This window comes from Cervus canadensis, chromosome 6 (genome assembly GCF_019320065.1).
Source record: "Cervus canadensis isolate Bull #8, Minnesota chromosome 6, ASM1932006v1, whole genome shotgun sequence".
Classification (NCBI taxonomy): Eukaryota; Metazoa; Chordata; class Mammalia; order Artiodactyla; family Cervidae; genus Cervus; species Cervus canadensis.
Window position 1 is genome coordinate 75,922,524 of NC_057391.1, and position 18,004 is coordinate 75,940,527.

General features: G+C 51.1%; 1 protein-coding gene across 2 annotated transcripts in view; it reads left to right on the top strand.

Moving 5' to 3' along the window:
- GALNT16 (polypeptide N-acetylgalactosaminyltransferase 16) overlaps positions 1-18,004 on the top strand; it is a 94,252-nt gene that overhangs the window by 57,273 nt on the left and 18,975 nt on the right. For both annotated transcript variants that reach the window (XM_043472386.1, XM_043472385.1), the window contains exons 3-9: positions 7,839-7,996; positions 10,502-10,600; positions 11,532-11,599; positions 12,349-12,414; positions 13,772-13,893; positions 16,105-16,192; positions 17,660-17,744. In XM_043472386.1, coding sequence (XP_043328321.1) covers positions 7,839-7,996; positions 10,502-10,600; positions 11,532-11,599; positions 12,349-12,414; positions 13,772-13,893; positions 16,105-16,192; positions 17,660-17,744 — 686 coding nt within the window. The remainder of the gene's footprint in view (positions 1-7,838; positions 7,997-10,501; positions 10,601-11,531; positions 11,600-12,348; positions 12,415-13,771; positions 13,894-16,104; positions 16,193-17,659; positions 17,745-18,004) is intronic.

An 18,004-nucleotide genomic window follows, 5' to 3' on the forward strand; every position in this document is an offset into this window, starting at 1 on the left:
GGAATGGGGACTGTGCCCCCACTCTCTTTCTTGGTGAGACCACTGTTGTCATAAAGCTCTGCAGTTATCAGCACCCTGGAGAAGTCAGGTCATGGTGGGAAATCTAACTGGAAGTTCAAGTTGGGCTTCCCAGGCAGCTCCTACCTTGGGCTTCTTGGTATATAATTGAACTAGAACCTCCCAGGCCTGGAAGCATAAGTGTTACAAGGTGGCATTTTTAGGGTAACCTTGGAGGCTCTAGCTGAGCTGCATTTGGTTCTGCTGATGGTGAAACTCTGGGTCAGTACAAATAGAGGCCAGAAAACCAGACTCACAGTGCTGCTCCTGGGAGGAGGTCAGGGGAGGTGGCTTAGGTCCCTCCTGACTCTTGGTCCTGTGATTTCAGTAGCTTGTGACTAGTAGTTGCTCACCTCCCTGCATCCGCTGGAAGCAGCAGCTCAGCCTTGGTGGTGCATTGGAACATCTGGAGAGCCTTAAGAACCCCTGATGCTTGCCACTCACCTCCAGAGACTCTGATGTAGTTAGTCTTTGGTAGGACCTAGATGTCAGGATGTTAAAAATCTTCCCAGATGATTCTAATGTTCGACCAGGGTTGAGAGCCACTGCTAAAAAGGCAGGCGAGCTAATGATAATTAATATATAATTTATGTGCCAGTTACTATGCTAAACCCATTATCTACATTATCTCCTTTAATCCTCACCGTAATCCCTTTTCCAGATAAAGAAGCAGGCTCAGAAAGGCTAGGTGACTTTCCAAGGCCAGAGAACAGTAAGCACTTAGCACTCTATCCCAGGGCCATCAGATTTCGAAGCCCAGGCTGGTAACTATAATAAATGACTACTTTTGAAAAGGACATCCTAGGTAGCCCTAGTGTAAAGAACTCGCCTGAGAATGCAAGAAATGTAAGAGACACGGGGTTGATCCCTGGGTCAGGAAGATCCTCTAGATAAGGAAATGGCAACCCACTCCAGTATTCTTGCCTGGAGAATCCTGTGGACAGAGGAACCTGGCAGGCTACAGTCCACAGGGTCACACAGAGTCGGACACGACTTAGTATACATGCAATTTGGAAGGGAAGATGAGGACACGTCTGGGGCAGGCCCTCAGTAACCCAGGCAAGTTTCCCCTGTGCCCAAGCTGAGATTGCCAGCCTGGTGCCGCCCTCGGCATCCTGTCTGGTTGAGCAGGAGCACTGGCAGTCCAAACGGAGTTGGCTGCTTCCCCAGAACCCAGCAGCATGCGGAGACACTCAGGGGACCCGCCTTTTCATTTGGGAGAGGTGGAACCCGAGACCGTGTTCTCAGAGATGGTGACTCATGCACTGTTTCCCAGCTCTCCTAATGAATGGCAGTCTTTTAATGTGAGACACAGCATCAGATGAGATTTTTGTTCCCAGGGCAGTCGGGAGTGGTTGGGAATTATATTTTGTTCACCAGGTGGTTGGGGTTTAAAGCAGCCTCAGGGAAGAAAAAAAAAAAAAGTCAGGAGTCATCCATTAAAAAGGACCAGAGTCTTTTTATTTGCAGTTCCAGTGAATTTAGTGAAAGGCAAACCCAGCAGGTACCTGTTTTACTGGTCATAAAAGGAAATTGGGCAGCAGTTATTCAAAAGGAGTTAGAGTTGTTTAAATCTAAAATTTAGGGATACGTGTATGTTTTAAAAGAAAATTTACAAGACTTGGAGATTTGGGTTGAACTGTTTTTGATGAAAATGACATGGAAAATATTTTCCTTTCTTATTTTAAAACTTCTCGTTGGCTGTTTGTTTCCTAAATTTAGCAGTCAAGAAGAAATAAGCAAATCTAGGTAGAAAAAAGGAACAAGCTGATGCAAGTCAGGCAGATTTTCAAAGTTTAATTGAAGTAAGGGACTGAAAATAAAAGTCTCCATAAATGAGAAATAATTCTCCCCAGTTTATAGAGCAGAGTCGTTCTTTCAGCTTAAACAATTTCAAGATATGATTGACCTTATCGGACGTGGAAGTGCTGGATTTGCCACTTCCTGAAAACACGGACTAGAGCGGAGGCTGTTGCTTAAACAGCACCAAGAAGTCTCGGCAGGAGGCTGGAGGGCTGTGGGAGGCTCCTCAGGCTGTTACTCACTAATCTCCTCAACACTTGCTCCTTACCATGGCAGCTCAAGGGCCTCTTAAGTCATGGTCCAGATGGGAACTCCCCCCAGCCCCCACCCTTCTGACCCTTCTGACCACAGCCCTGCCTCCTCGACAAGGCTACTAATACCTCACCCAGCTCTGGGCTCAAGTCCCTGGGCCAGATTGCAGAGACTAGCTTGAAAATCTTGAAATGGATGGCTTTCACCCAAACTGTGTCACTGCCACTGGTGGCTCATTTGTTGGGTTTTGTTTTTGACTTTTGTTTCTTACTTTTGGAGAGTGGTTTTCTTTTCACTGAAAACACCAAAGGACTGACATTTCTGAAGGTTTGTTTATGAGCGAATAGCCAAGTCAAACTAGTTCAAAAGAAAAAAAAAAAAAAAGGTAGGTAGGTAGGTAGACAGATATAGAAAGATAAAAAAACAAAAACAAAAACTGAATTCAGATCAGAAATAATTGGCTTCAGGGACCCCAAATAATATCACTGGAGTTCTTTCTTTCCATGTCTTGGGTTTGATTGATTGTTCTTGGTTTCATTCTCCAGATAAGATTTCTGTGGGCAGGAAGACTCCCACCTCCCAGGCTTAGCAGTTCTGACGAAAAGAGTTCATTGTATAGAAAAGTCTCAGAGTGGATTCTGATTGTTGTTGTTCAGCTGCTAAGTCATGTCCAAATCTTTGCAACCCCATGGACTTCAGCATGCCAGTCTTCCCTGTCCTTCGTTATCTTCCGGAGTTTGCTCAAACTCAAGTCCATCGAGTCAGTGATGCCATCCAACCACCTCATTCTCTGTCGCCCCTTTCTCCTCCTGCCTTCAATCTTGCCCAGCATCAGAGTCTTTTCCAATAAGTTGGCTTTTTGCATCATGTGGCCAAAGTACTGTAGTTTAAGCTTCAACATCAGTCCTTCCAATGAGTATTCAGGATTGATTTCCTTTAGAATTGACTGGTTTGATCTTCTTGCAGTCCAAGGAACTCTCAAGAGTCTTCTCTAGCACCACAGTTAGAAAGCATTAATTCTTCGTCACTCAGCCTTAATTCTGATTGGCCCATATTTAGTCAAATGACTGTTCTGAACCAGTCCCCTGTGTCTGGGAGTGCAGTGACAAGGTCAGCTTAGCTTGGGTCTTGTGCCCACCCCATGGTGATGACTGAGGTATTGGTCGGGTGGGAGGGAAGTGATTAGCAGCCCTGTCAGAAGCATGTGAGTGAGGAGATCCCTAAAATGGGCAAAAACTACCCTGCCACTGTCTTGGTCCATTTCGGTTCCAAGTGTTGTATTAACTGAGTGTGGGGAGTGTGGTGTGGGGGCAGGAGATGCTTGCGGTCATGACAGCTCATCACTCCATCACTCACATACTCATTAACCATTGTCTTTGAGTCCCATTGGGTACTGTTCTGGGCTTCAGGATCCAGCATTAGATGAAACAGACAATCCCTGCCCTGGTGAAGGTTTTATTTTTATGGGAAGAAGCAGTCAATGATATAACATTGATAAGCAAAATGCACGTAGAACATCCGATGGTGCTAAGCACTATAAGGAGAAACAGCAGGTGGAAGGATGGAAGGCAAGTGTGGGGCTGGGGTTTTACTGGTGGTGTTTGGGGAAGGCTCACCAAGTAGGTGAGGTTTGAGCAGAGCTCTGCAGGGGGTGAAGGTGCAAGCTATGCAGACATCTGGGAGAAGAGCCTTCTGGAAAGCAGGCAGAACGAACAAAGAGGCAGAGGGGAAAGGTACTGACAGACTCAGGGACGTCAAGAGGCCAGTGTGACTGGAGCAGAGCCAGAGAGGGGCAACGGTAGAAGCTGAGGCCAACAAGGGGACAGGGCATTGGCTCCCAGAGTCTCCTGGGCCACTGTGAGCTCTGAGCCTCGTACTCAGGGAGGGTGAAGGCCACTGGAGGCCATGTGCTCTGTCAGAGGATCCCATCGGTTCACTGTGGCTTTCTCCCCAGTTGATTTTAAGTAAGAGGAGAGCAGGGACACTGTCTAGGTATCCATTCACTCATTCATTTATTTACTCACTCACTCATTCATCCTTTTATTCAGTAAACATCTGCTTAATACCTACTGTGTGCCAGGTGCTAGGATCTCATGATCTAGTGCAAAAGAAAGAGACATAAAGCAAGATGTCAGTGCCGTGCGGTATAAGAATTCCACAGACAGCCGCCGTGCCCTCATCCAGAAAGGGCAGCAGTGCCAGTCCCATCCAGTGGCTCCAGCTGGGTCCAAGTCCAGCATCTCAGGTCCCTGAGGCTCATTGAGATATAGCTCCTTATGGTCCCGCAGCCTAGAGCCGAAGGATGCTTTTCTTCTCGCCAGCGTGCTTTGTGGGCAGTGTGGCTGAGAGAACAGGAGACCACAGCGCACTTCTCACCAGGGCCTGGTGCCCGCGCCATCGCGGGACTCCTGCCCCAGCCGAGGTAGGGTGAGTGAGGTCCCAGGGCCAGTTCTCCAGCGACCCGTGATCTAAGTTTGAGGGTGGAGGCTTCTTCACGATCCTGCATGGCCATGCCCTGTGTGGGATGGGAGAGGAGAGGTGGGTGATCTAGATCCCTAGATTTCTCTTCTGGGAGCTGTCCTTTTGATTTCCATCCTCCCAGCTTCTTGCACAGTGTTAACACAAACTAGACTCTCAGGGAATAACCTGTTGCTTTAACACTAGTGGGATGTGCATCAGCCACTGCCTGTGGGACCCAGGGCTGGGGCCTGCATCAGACTGTGGCGCCTGGGGGCGGGAGGGCACCAGGGGTGACCCCTGGACTTATCACCTGGGGGACCCAGAGGGTGGAACTGCCCATGTCCGCCTCAGGCAGCACAGGAGAAGCAGCTGCTCTGGGGGACTGATGAATTCACCTTGAGGCATGGAGTTAGAGGTGGTCATGGCCTGGAAGTCTCAGGATCAAAGGCCAGGGCCAGAGGGAGAGGAGAGTTCAGGAGCTGGAGGGAAATGAGCCATGGGGTGGGTATGTGGACTGGTTAGATACCCAGTAGAGGAGCTCCGGGTGGTGACTGGGCTGAGGCCACGGAGGGGCTGGATAGAGAGTTCCCATCTTACCCTTCCTCAGTCTCCGCCCCACTTGGCTGACTCAGGGCCACTGATGTTTCAGCTCCAGACCCCATGGACGCTGGGTCAGTGGGAAAGCAGAGCTGAGACCTCTGGAGGGGGCAGGCCTGTGTTTCCTTGGCACCCTTCTTCACAAAGGTGTGTCATGGGTGAAGGGTCTAACCTCGGAGGAGGGTTGGACCATCAGAGGCAATGATCTGAGGAAGGGAGCAGTAGATGCATCTTTGAGGATGTCTAGCTCAGTTTTGAGGCCCTGAGAGGAACTTCCCTAGAGATGCTCTTCCACAACGTTCTCTGAGGCCCCAAGGAAGCTTTGAATGAGGCAAGGAAGCCAGCAGAGGACAATGTCAGAAGCAATCCTTCTTTCTGGCACATAGCAGGTGCTCAGTGGAGCTTTTCTGGATAAATGGGTGGATGGATGAAGGAGTGCATGGATTCAAGCATCCATAAAATGAATGAATGATCAGGTGATCTTTGGAACTTCCAGAAGTGTGTCCCAGTGCCCGGTAGATGGGTGGCTTTTGATCAATATTTTTTGGGTGATGGGTGAGTGTGGCATGAGGGCTTGGAGGTTTCCTGAGCCCACAGAGTAGTCATAAGTCCTAAATAAATAAGCATGGCATGGTTATTTCTCTCAGTTGACTTGCAGGATAATTCAGTAACATACTCTCCCCATGGGAGCTTCTGCAATTTTTTTTTTCTTATTTTAGCTCCTCCACCATCAACTGGAGGCTGATTTCCATTTCCCTGACCCCCAGGCTGAGAGGAATTCTGGGGCAGAGTTAGCACCTGTTCTTTCCCCAGGTGGGAAGGACACAAAAGAACCCTCATTCTGACTTTTGCAGTTGACAGCTTGGGTCCTTCTAGCAATTCAGGGTTCAAGCCAGAACCTTCTCCTCCTCTCTCTATTTCCCTCTCCCTCCTTCCTTCCCCCCTTCTCTCTTTCCTGAAATGGATTTTGAGTCCATGAGGACTCCACCCCATCTTCCCAGCCTCTGGCATGGCACCAAATCAGGACACCACAGCGCGGCTGCTACAGCCGTCGTCACCATCTGAAGCATGTGTGTGGCACAAGGCTGCGCCCAGTGGACCCGAGGAAATCTCCCTCACTGGCTCTGACCTCAGGGAGCTCAGGACTGGCTCCTAGGAGGTGGGAACACTACAGAGAGGCGGCCCTAAAAGAGCAGGCACTCCCTAGAGCTCTAGGTTCTCAGGCGAACGTGGAGGCCCTGGGCTGCTGGTGGATGTCCCCCAGCAACACCTAGCACGTTGGTCTCCTCTTCGCAGGCCAAGCTGCCTTCCTGGGACCATTCCTCTAGAGACTAGGCCTGTAGCAGGATTCTCATGCAGGGGTTCTATCCCTGGACAACTCTCACCCACCTTCCTGCTGCCCCTGCGGGCCCACAGCTCCTGCCTGGTGGAGTCGAGATGCACTCACAGTTGATGATATTTCCAGGCACTCTGGGGACCATCCGGCCAGCAGTGTGGCTCAAATAATGAGATGTCAGGATCCATCTACCCATCCATTCATCTCAGATGTGTCCTTCCCCAGTGTCTTTCATGGGGGGACTTTGGGAGCACAGAGCAGGGTGTGGCTAAGAGGAGGGGGGCTGGGCCACGGCAATGGCCATCTGTCACTTCCCAGCACTTAGCACCCAGGGACCCGGAGGTCTGACGTGGGCCATTTCAGCAGCAAGCACGAGTCCCGGAGAAGATGCTTCACTGTCGGTGCGCTGGCATCCTAGCAGCTCTGGCATCAGCCTGGGAGGGCCCACCTGTCCTCACAGGTGGTCCTCTGGGCAGAACCTTGTCCAAGCCCTGGGCGTTTCACTGATCAGGCAGCTCCTACATGCCTAGCCCCAGTGTCAGGCCCAAGTTCATACTAGGAGACTGTCCATCTGACAGTTGCTTGGTGACCTCTAGCCTGGTTGGTGGTTCCCTCAGGTGGTCCCCTTATCTTGGGGGATCTGGTGCCTTCCAAAGTGTCACCATCTCCACATCCAGCAAAGAGCATTGGTCAAGTGTGGGCTTCCGAGTCAGAATGACCAGTTTGACTCAAGAAACCTGGGACTTACTAGCTCTGACCTTGAGCTTTTTATTTTTATTTTTAATATTGATTTATTTACTATTTTTGGTTGTACTGGATCTCCATTGCTGCACACGGGCTTTCTCTAGTTGTGGCAGGTGGGGGCTACACTTGCTTGCAGTGCTGGGGCTTCTCATTTTAATGGCTTCTCTTGTTGTTAGCATAGGCTCTAGGCGCCCAGGCTTCAGTAGCCGCAGCACACGGATGCAGTATTTGTGGTGCACGGGCTTAGTTGATGCACAGCACGTGGGATCCTCCTGGACCAGGGATCAAACATGTGTCCCCTGCATTGGCAGGCAAACTCTTAACTACTGGACCTCCAGGGAAATCCAATAGGCTTTACTTCTTAAGAACAGTTTTAGGTACACAAAATTGAGTGGAAAGTACACAGAGTTCCCAGATACTCCCTGCCCCCACCTGCGGGGGTACTGCCTCAGTTTCCTCATCTGTACAGTGGGGGAAATAATAGTCTCCTGCTCAGGTACAAATGAGGTGATGCTCGGCTCCCACTCCCCACGCAGTGGCTCCCTTGTCCTCTTGCCTGTGGCCCTTCTGATGCTGACCTTTGTCTCAGGTGACAGGAACGCCCTCCAGAGGCTTTGATGAGAAGGCGTACCTGGCAGCCAAGCAGCTGAAGCCAGGAGAGGACCCCTACAGGCAGCACGCCTTCAACCAGCTGGAGAGCGACAAGCTGAGCCCTGACCGGCCCATCCGGGACACCCGCCATTACAGGTGTGGCCTCTGTTGCGCTCGTGGAGAAAGAAAGGTGGAGGGGAAGGGCCGGCCCCAGCTGGCTTTTCTTTCAGTCGCGTGGGTTTAAGAAATGAGGAAAACTTCCTCTGACTCAGTCCAGCTACTGAGACATACAAACCCTTCCTATCTGTTGTTTTCCTGGCTCCTCTTAGTGTCATTGACCTCCTGAGGGGCTGAGAGGCCCAAGGAGGCCTCCCAGCCAGGCCACAGAGGCCCCTCAGTACCTCAGTCCGGAGTCCAAGCGAGAGTGGCCGGCCAGGAGACCAGGGGGAGGTCTGCAGGGGGTGGGGGAGCCTGGCGTCCCTGGTGCCTGGCTGGTGGTGCCCGCGGGGCCGTCAGCCCCGCCTGCCCTGTGCAAACAGTAGAGGGCTGTGCACCGCCCCCACCGGCATCCCTTTCCTTCCTCTCTGCCTGCCCCACTGCCTCCCACCCTTCCTCAGCAGCTCCCAGAAATGCTTCCCGCTCTTGCTCTTTGTTCTCCCAGCGTGCTAGGTGAAAGAGGCCCTAGACCAGGACCCCAGGGCCTGGAGGCTCCGCTGACCCCAATCTGGGCACTGAGGGGTTGGCCTGGCTCCCCTCTGCCCTTCCCCCATCCTCCCCCACTCTGAACTTTCTCAGGTGTTCACCAGGAAACTTAAAGGCGGAATTCCTCTTGGGGCCACGCCACACACATTTTAAACGAGACTCTTCAAATCCAGGCCAGTGGTGCTTGGTGATGAAGGCCTCTCGTCTTGCCCCAGTGCTTCTGCCCCGCCTTCTCAGAAGCGTGAGATGGATCAGGGGGTGCGTGTGTGTGTGTGTGTGTGTGTGTGTGTGTTTGCACATGCATGTCTATAGGGGCAGCAAAGAAGGTGTTGGCGGTGGTGGGCAGGGCCTCCCCTGGCGGAGCCTGGGGTGTGGGGTGAGTCACACTCTTCCCCTTCCAGGCTGCAGCTCCTGTTGGACCCCAGACTGTCAGGCCAGGTCCTGGTGCAGCCCTCAATCCAAGAAGCCCCCTTGAGGGAGGTCTTCCAAAGACACCTAACCTATGTGAGACAGACCTACCGGCATCGCAGAGAAGACCCCACCAGCCCCACAGACATGAGACAAACCTTTTCAGAGGCTCCTGGTCACTACAAGCCATACATTCCTATCATCACAGATACAAATCCCAGAGAAATGCAGGGTGGAGACGGTTGAAGGGGGCCGGCGGGAGAAGGTCAAATCCACTGTCCAGATGGGGTGTGGGCAGGTTGGCCACCTTCAGGTGGAGAATGGGTATCACTGTCCACATTCCCTCCTTCCTGGGCACCTAGGATTCAGAGATACAGAACTGGGGCCCTAGAAGTCAGTGCAGGGGGCTGACCCCTTCTTCCAGGGCTCCCCATCTCAGCAGACCAAGCCCCCTCCAGCCCCCAAATCCACAAGCCTCTGGGAGGAGAGGCACTTGAAACGCCTGGCTTCCCGGGCAGAGGAGACCTTCTCCACCCCTCTTCCTCCCCCCACACCCCCTCTCAAGGAGAATTATTTTAAGGCCTCTCACGATTTCTCCTGTGGGGGTCCCAGGCTAGTGGAACTCCTGCCTGTCTGACCCTGTCTGCTCTGCTGGACAGGAAATGGGCCTGGGAATTTGGCCGTAAGCCGCTGTCAGTGGAATGAATGCAGTAATGAAAAAATGGTTGCAGCTGGAATAGTCAGGGAGCAATTGTAATAAAGAAGATTGCTATGAAAACCAGCTCTGCGGCTGCCTTCCCACCGGCCCCAGGAGCACGAGTAAATGCATTCACAGAAGCATTCTCAGAAATGACAGCGTTGAAGGCTGGCGGGGATGGATTGTTTTAATTCCCTTTCCAGAGGACAGGGCCCAAAATGTAGTGTCTGGAGAAGGTGGGAGCACAGAGCTGCTGGGCGAGGGAGTGGGCTGGGGGGAACCGCCTTTGGTGTCTCCTCAGAGACTTCAGTTTTCCCCCCAGGTGCCCCAGGGCCCGTGGAAAGCCTGAGGGCACCCTATCTGCTGTTACCAGCCTGCCTGTTCACGTTGGCAGCAAGAGGGAGGGATTCACGGGAGGGCAGGATGGGGGCCGTTCCTCCCCAGATCCCACCAGATGTCAGGCAACAAGAAGGAAGAAGCTACAGAGACAAAAGAAAGGCCATTTTCCCTCTTCTCCCCTCTGCCATTTTTTCTGTCTTGGCTGCTGCATCGGTTGGTCCAGGCTGGTTGTCTGTGTACCTACACACGTCAGAGCCCCCCTTAGCACTTCAGTGACCGTGGGGCTCCGAGTGATCGTAGGATGTGGGTGAAGAGCCCCTGGGCCTGGGAAGTTGCCCCAGCCTGGGCTTTCCCTCCAGGGACTCCAGGCTGGGCAGCCTGAGTGGGGTGGGTGTGGGTTTGCGGGGGCAGGGCCTGCACCCAACCTCAGGGGCAGCAGACTGGTCAGAGAGACGCCGCAAGCCTGCCCCAGGATGTCCCACAGCTGCCCTCTGTGCTCTCTGCTCTCTTCTCAGTTGTCCATCAGTGTCCTACTCCTCCGACCTGCCGGCCACCAGCGTCATCATCACCTTCCACAATGAAGCCCGCTCCACTCTCCTGCGCACAGTGAAGAGGTCAGCCCCACCTCATCCCTCATCTCACTGGGGCTGCTGCCCCAGGCCTCGGGGATCTGCTGGGCCCTGGCAAGGGAGGACCCTGAGACTGGGCATTGTGGCCAGACAGCATGAAGACCAGTGGGCACTGGGGGGGGGGGGGTTTGCCCTTCGGAGAAGCTGGGGTTAGTGAATCAGGGTCAGGACCCAAGAAGTCCAAATGTTAGTGAGATGCATGAACACAAGGTCAGGTCCCCAGGACACAGGCAGAAACACAGGGGCCAGGAGCCGATGGAGGCAAGGGTGGAAGTGAGGCCTCAGGCGGATGGGTGCCAGCCCAGTGGGCACCTGAGAGCAATTCAGAGAGAGATACCCCTCTGTCCTCCTCAGGTTGGCCCTGTGGTCAAGTTTGACTTCTTATTCACCTTGTTTCTTTAATGAACATAGATAAGAACAGGATGCGGAATGGAGTACCCCGTGGTAGTCTAAGGATTAAAGAAGCTTGGGCTTTCTTCACGGGGAGTGAAGGAAGAGGAAGGATGTCTGGAGGGAAAGGCTAGGGTGGGGGTGCTCTCTGAGAGCACCCATCCTGACCTATCAGGTCAGAAGGAGCCTCTCCAGCTTTCCAAGCAGGCAACATCCAGGCCCTCTGGCCTTGTTGCCACTGTTAAGCCCAGGCAGCCAGAGCAGCTATGGGTCCTGCTTCAACTAAACTAGGACAGTCCTCACCCACCACCTGGGGTGAATCTCAAGTGCCCGAGGGTCCAGGCAGCAGCGTCAGTGGGTGCTTGGAGGAGCCTGAGGAACATCCTACCCCGCAGTCACTGACCAGGGCAAGAAGGGTTTGCTAGCAGCTGCCCATGGCCAGTGTGCTGGTCCCCGAGGTGGGGGTAAGGGAGTCTTAGAAGGTGGCCCCTAAACCTGGGCTCATCTGTCTTGGTCCCTATTCCAGCGTCTTGAACCGAACTCCTGCCAGCCTGATCCAGGAGATCATTCTAGTGGATGACTTCAGTTCAGATCGTAAGTGTCCATCTTCTTTTTTTGCACCGCCTCACACCCCATTGCTCCAGAATGCTGAGGGAGGCACCCTTGAAATAGTCCTGGCCACCGCAGGCTGACCTCTGCTCCTTACCGGGATCTTCAGTCTTTATTAAGGGCCCTTCCTGGCTCTGCTCCTTGGTGCCAGAAGAGTGGTGTTGCTTTGATGGGACACCAGTGAGATGACATTTTAAAAGATTAAACATCCACAGCATCCTTCATTATCACAACTGCTGTGTGCAGAATATTGTCCCCACAAAATGGGCTTCCCAGGTAGTGCTGGTGGTAAAGAACCCACCTGCCAATGCAGGAGACGCGAGAGAAGTGGATTTGATCCCTGGGTTGGGAAGATCCCCTGGAGGAGAGCATGGCAAATCATTCCAGTATTCTTGCCTGGAGAATCCCATGGACAGAGGAGCCTGGGGGACTTCAGTTGAGGTCCCAAAGAGTTGCAAAGAGTCTGACAGGAGTGAAGCAGCTTAACACACAATCTCGCTCAGAGGGTGTTGGACTGGAGAGGTTGTTGGTACTCTGTTGCACCCCCTGGGGGTTATGCCACAAGTACAGACATTCCTCAGTCTGTCCTGGGAGTAGAGGATGGGGAGATGACCTGTCCCCCAGCGGAGATGACCTCACCTCACCTTCCCCAGCCCTTTCCCTGGGCCTGGTCAAACTACATGTGGTCTGATGTCCATATCTGAACAGTCTTGCTTCCTTCTCTCCACCCTCAGCCGAAGACTGTCTGCTGCTAACCAGGATCCCCAAGGTCAAGTGCCTACGCAATGACCGGCGGGAAGGTACGTCCTTGGATCCTGGGTGCTACTGTAGACCCATTTTGGTCTAGACTTCTGCTCCCTTTTGATGCCATGTTATACCAACCAAATGTAGTCTGGCTGCATTCCTAGTGGCAAGACCAAGGCCTGGGGAAAGACCCTTCTGCTGTCTCGGAGCAGCTCTTATCACAACATGACCGTAGGCAAGAAGCTCTACTTCTGGCTGCCTTAGTTGTCTTTTCTGAGAAATGGGACTAATATTATACTCTTTCTGCCCTGCACAGTTATTGTAAGGATTAAATGCTTTGAGAAAAGCACAGGGCAATATAAAACAGATATACTTGGAGCATCAACTATGGCATAGGATTGTGCATGACACTCCAGGGAACACAAAAGAAGTATGCGTGTGGTCCCTGCCCTCAGAGAGCTTATTATGGACCCAAGGCTGGTGTGATTATGTGGGAGTAGGGAGCTGAAGGAGAAGGGAGTGATCTGGGAGGGAGCCTGGATTGGGTGAGGGGGTTGAGAGACAGATGAATGGGGTGCAAGAGAGAGCATTCTAGGCCCAGAGACTCTGAGCAAAGGCATCAGTCAGGACATGTAGTACTAACAGCCTCTTCCTGCCTTTCCTACTTCTCATCTCTGCTCACATTCTCACACTCAGTTCTCATAACAGCCCTTCATCCTGTTTTGCAGGTAAAGAAACTAGGGTTTAAGAAGGTTCAGTAATTTGCCTGGAGTGATTGAACCAAGGAGCCAGGATTTCACCCCCAGCCAGGGGACCCACACTCAGAGCCCAGCCTCTTAACCTTGCTTTTCTTAGTCTCCCTTCTCGGGAGAATCAGACCTGGTCAGCCAGGGAATAAGTGGGGTGGGGACAGATAATGGAGGGCCTTGAAGCCAGAGAAAGGCATTTAGATTTGATAAAGCAGAGAGTGCTGACTCCAGCCTGTCTTTGTCTGGAAGACTCTCTGCAAGCCATAGAGCATAGTGCAGCCAGAGGGGAGCACCCTGAGGTTCCTCCACGTTGAAGGGGAAAGGGTTTTGGTTTCCAGGTCTCCTTAGGTACCAAACCACACTTCACTGCCACTTCTGTTCACTAAACTCTTGACTGTTCATCAGTGTCCCCAGAGCCCAGTGTCTGGCCTCCACACCGGGGGGCATTCAGAGAACAGCCTTGGAGTATTGATGGTTGATGGATGGGCGGATAAGAGAAAGGAAGAGAGAGGGAAGAAATCGGCAAATACGAAGAGAAGTTAAATCACAGTAACTCAGAGGAAACCTGAGCCCTAAGGGGCAGAGAGTCCTGAGCCTTTGAGGGGACGGGGATGGCTGAGCAAACTGGCTGAGTCCCAGCACCGCCCTGTCCCTCCCACTTCAGGGCTGATCCGCTCCCGAGTTCGTGGGGCAGATGTGGCGGCAGCTGCCGTCCTCACCTTTCTGGACAGCCACTGCGAAGTGAACACGGAGTGGCTGCAGCCCATGCTGCAGCGAGTGAAGGAGGTAAGTCTCTCTGTCCCTGGGGGAGCTCTGTCCCTCGGGACGTGCCCACCATGTTCTTGGCATTGTGGGTGGGGAGGGTGTGAACTGTCTCTGAGAGCTGGACAGGCAGAGTTAGAAACTAAGTGATCTGCTCCCTCCTGAGTGACTTCATTTGTGGGTGAGCCATGGAGCTCCTTCTGCGAATGAGTGTTGTTGTTTTCTTCCCGGGGGAGTGATGAGGAGTGGAGGGTGGTGGGTCAGACTGGTAAGCCTGCAAAGGAAGGAGGAGAGGACATTGTTCTCAAACAGAGGGCCTTCCCATGTGCCTGCTGCCCTTTAGAATGGGGAGGATTTGGACACATGGAACCAAGGATGAAGTGATTCCAAGTCAACCATAAAAGACAGAGAACCCAATTTAAAAATGGGCAAAGGAATTGAATGGATGTTTCTTCAAGGAACATAGACAAATGGTCAACAGGCACATGAAAAGATGCTCAAAATTAAGTCATTAGGGAAATGCAAGTCAAAACCACCATGAGATACTACTTGATACCTCCTAGGAAGGCTCATCAAAAGATGGACAGTACAACTGCTAGTGAGGATTTGGATAGATAGGAGCCTTTGTGCATTGTTGGTGGGAATGTCAAATGGCAACCACTTTGGAAAACAGACTGACAGTTCCTCAAAAGTTTAAACATAGAGTTACCATATGACCCAGCAATTCCTCTCTTAGATATATACTCAAGAGAAATGAAAACATACCCCATACACAAACTTGTATACAAGTGTTCAGAGCAGTGTTATTCCAAACTGGCAAAACATGAAACAAACTAATGTCTATCGACTCATGAATAGGTAAACAGAATGTGATATAGCCATACAATGGAATACTGCTCAGCCATAAAAAAGGAATAAAGTACTGATACATGTTATAGTATGGGTGAACTTTGACAACTATGCTCAGTGAAAGAAGCCAGTCACAAAAGGCTGTAAATTATATGATTGCATTTATATGAGATGTCCAGAGTAAATAAATCTGAGGAAATACCAAGTGGATTAGTAGTTGTCAGGAGCTGGAGGGAGTGGGGGGTGGGGGGTGACTGCTAGTGGGTACAGGGTTTCTTACTGGGGTGATTAAAGTATTCTGGATTTAGATAGTGGTGATGGTGACACGGCCCTGTGAATACACTGCAAACCACAGAACTGTACACTTTAAAATGGTGAATTTGATAGTATATCAATTATATCTAATAAAATTATTATATAATGTGAATTATATCTCAATACAAAAACAAGTCTATAAAAAGGATAAAGTGAGGCCCCCACGGAACACTGTGAGACCATGGATGGTCTCCTCTGATCTGCCACGTCCCACATTTTTGTCCTCCTAATATGGGGTGTGAACTGAGGGGCAGTGGTAGATTCAAAGTTGCAGACAAGAGCAGTTTGAGGGTCAGTGCAGACAGAGAAGAAAGAAGAGGCTCTATTCCTTGTCCCTCCATGGAGGAAGAAAAGAAGAGAGCAGACATCCTGCTGATGAAGGGCGATTAAGTTTTGCACGTGGTATATGATAAAATCCACCACCACTACTACTCTCCACATCCCCCACCTCAGGAAAAAACCCTTTGGTAAAATTGGCATTACCCACCAATATTTTGGAGGTGGATTTGTGTCTAGGAGGTGATGAAGGGAGTGTGAGTCTGACCTTGAAGTGGAGGTGGCATGAGAGGGGTGCCACCCAGGTGCCCCAGGGACTGCAACAGGGTCACTACCCTCAAGCCGCTGGTGGTCCAGTTGGGAAGACTCAACCCCAACATGTACAAAGGTGGACGACAATTAGTAAAACAACAGTTCAAACCAGCAACAGAAAAGCCACCTCAGGCAACATCTGATTCGTTGTCCCAGGAATTGTCTGGACTGTAATTGCAAGAGCAGCTTAAAAAGAGGAAGAAATCCTCCACCTGCAGCAATCAGGGAGGGCTTCACTGAGGAGGTGAGACTCCCAGCAGAGCTCAACATGGTGTTAGAGGAAGAGGCTGGGAGAGCATTTATGCCCATGAGACCCAAGTGGGACCTTCTGTGAGCCTGGTGTGATGATGCAGGACAGGTCCTGGACATGTCGTTCAGGAGGTGCTGAGTACCTCATGCCTCGAGAGAACTTCACCAAACAGGCAGTTGGGGCTTTTTTCACAGAGTCCCTGACCTCACACCACCTCATGTTTCCTCCCCTAGGACCACACCCGCGTGGTGAGCCCCATCATTGATGTCATCAGTCTAGATAATTTCGCTTACCTTGCTGCATCTGCTGACCTTCGTGGAGGTAGGTCCAGAGCATCTCCAGGAAACAAGACAGCATCTCCCTGCCCTTTACCTCCAGAAAACGAAAGGAGATTGTATAGAGCTGTGGAGTTGGGGATGAAGGACCAGAGCTGGCAGCTGGAGGCTCCTGGCATGATGAGGGCAGAGTCAAGCTAGTCTCCAATCTTTTCCTGCCCCCAAACTTTGACACATCCTTCTCAAATACAGCTAGCCCAGGGAGGATGGGCACGAGTCTTGGCAGAAGAACATGATATGACAACTATCTTGGGAGTGGGGAAGGGGGAACCCTCAACTTTGCATGGATTACTGACTTGTACACCCCAAAATGGTATAGACCTGGCTGAATACAGTAGCTATTAACCACATTTAGCTATTGAGCTCTTGAAGTGTGACTCCATTTTCAGTGTGAATCAAGATGTGCAATAAGATAAAATACACACCAGGTTTTGAAGACTTAGTTTGAAAGAATGTAAAAAATCTCATTAGTAATTTTTTGTATTCATTATGAATATGATCATCAGTTTGAAATGATAGTATTTTGGATGATCTTGCATTAAAAATACATTATTCAAATTAATTTCATATGTCCTTTCTTTTAGATATGGCTACTAGAAAAATTTAAATTGCATATGTGGCTTGCATCTCCAGCTTACAAAGTATTTCTTTTGGACAGCTCTGATCTAGGCCTTAGAGCCATGCTGTACAATACAGTAGACTGTAGCCACTTTGGGCTATGTACATTTAAGTTAATTAAAATTAAGTAAAATTAAAAACTCAGTTCCTAAGTTGCCCCAGCAGCACTTCCAGTGCTCAATAACCACATGTGACTTGCGTCCACCATGTTGGACAGGGCAGATGTAGGATACTTCCATCAACACAGCAAGTTCTACTGGGCAAGCGGCTCCAGAGAATCTGTGGCCAGGAGCTAATAAGCAGAGCGGATTTCCTCTCTGGGGCTCAGATTTCCAATAAATGGACACAGTCATTAGTTAGATGTTGAGGATGAACGGGAGGGAGCCAGGCATTTCTCCTTTGGGAAATCACCTCAGAACCTTGGCACTTGCTCTTCTCCCACCTAGAATTCCCTTTTCCCATCAGTCTGCATGGATCAGTCCTTCATTCAGGTTTCTACTCAAATGTCACCTCATCAGAGAGTCTTTCCTGGCTGCCCTTATTAGAATAGCATGGACATGTTTCCTGTCTTTTCTTTCTTTCTTTTGTTTTTTTAGCACTTTCACCCCCAACTGACATATTATCCATTTATTGATTTATCTTTGTAAGTCTTTGTCTTACCCAGTAGATTGAAACTCCATGAGGACAGGGATCTGTCTCATTCTGAATGAAGGAATGACTACACCAATCAGCCAGGGCCCCCTGCAAGCTGGGTTCTGATCAAGAGAGACTCTCAGGGGGCAGAATGAGGGGACAGGAGCCCTAAGCCCCATCCTCACCCCACTCTGACCCCTAGGATTCGACTGGAGCCTGCATTTCAAGTGGGAGCAGATACCCCTGGAGCAGAAGATTGCGCGGACAGACCCCACCAAGCCCATAAGGTCAGAGCTGCTGTGGGTTCTGGGGAGACGCCTCCCTTCCCTGAGTCAGAGGCTTTGGAGGCCGCTAGGGGCCGGTTCAGTCCCCAGGGCTTCTAGAGGTGCACGATCTAAGGGCTGACTCTGTTCTGAGCCCTGGGGAGAGAGAGATCATAGACCAAAGGACGGGCCAGACATCCAGCCTCAGTAACTCCGCAAGTGGGTGATCGTAGGGTAAATGGCCTGAGCCCTGGGGCCATCTAGAGGGGCTCAGATTCTCTAGC